The 941-nt window shown below is 38.3% G+C and overlaps 1 protein-coding gene across 1 annotated transcript in view; it reads left to right on the forward strand.

The window, feature by feature from the left end:
* Positions 1–335: 335 nt before the first annotated feature.
* LOC101852316 (excitatory amino acid transporter) overlaps positions 336–941 on the forward strand; it is a 5,822-nt gene continuing 5,216 nt past the window's right edge. The window contains exons 1-2 of the mRNA XM_035969223.1: positions 336–404; positions 604–736. Coding sequence (XP_035825116.1) covers positions 336–404; positions 604–736 — 202 coding nt within the window. The remainder of the gene's footprint in view (positions 405–603; positions 737–941) is intronic.

Consider the following 941-nt stretch of genomic DNA (forward strand, 5'->3'; position numbering starts at 1 on the left):
GACAGCTATGCAAACCCATACTGTCAAGTGATATCCGATTTCCAGAATATTAACACTTTCTCGTTTTGTCTAGTGATATGTAGTTTTCAGAAAATTAATAATTTCTCGGTTTGTCTCTATTCATATCTAGTTTTCAGAAATACTTTCGGGTTTTGAATAATGATAATGATAATAATAATAACAATAATAATAATAATAATAAATAGCATTTGTATAGCGCATATCCCCGCTCAACAGCAAGTTCTATGCGCTTTACACTATTTTGCCTAGTGATATCTAGTTTTCAGAAATACTTTCTGGGTTTTGTCTAGTGATATGTTAGGCGTGCTGACAAAATGAGTTACTTCTCACAATCCACAAAAGCAGACATTGACCAAAAGTCGCCACTAGGGACAAGTTTCTGGGTTTTCTATTGATGCAATATTCATTAAATACTAAATTCCTTTTGTTATTCCATACTCACAAATTATACAAACTTAACATATAAGCATGATAATGTATCTATTTTCATAGGGCTCAAATCCGAGAAGTAACTCATTTCGTCAGAACGCTTCACATTTCTAGTTTTTAGAAATATTTTCTGGGTTGCGTTTTGTTCCCCAGACAACGACCCAGTACAAAGATGAGATTCAGGTGAAAAAGCTACGTAACTTCTCTGAACCGTCCAACTTCACCCTCATCAACGTGTCGGTACAGAAGAAGAGTCTCGGCACAGGGGGAGGCTCCAATATCTTAGGTGAGTCACTGCTCTCTCTGTCTCTCTGTCTCTCTGTCTCTCTGTCTCTCTGTCTCTCTCTCTCTCTCTCTCTCTCTCTCTCTCTCTCTCTCTCTGTCTATGTCTCTCTCTCTCACTCACTCACTCACTCAATCTCTCTCTCTCAATCACTCTCTTTCTCTCTCTCTCTCTCACGCACTCTCTCTCTCTCTTTCTCTCTCACTCA

Source organism: Aplysia californica, unplaced genomic scaffold, assembly GCF_000002075.1.
Source record: "Aplysia californica isolate F4 #8 unplaced genomic scaffold, AplCal3.0 scaffold00127, whole genome shotgun sequence".
NCBI classification, from domain to species: domain Eukaryota; kingdom Metazoa; phylum Mollusca; class Gastropoda; order Aplysiida; family Aplysiidae; genus Aplysia; species Aplysia californica.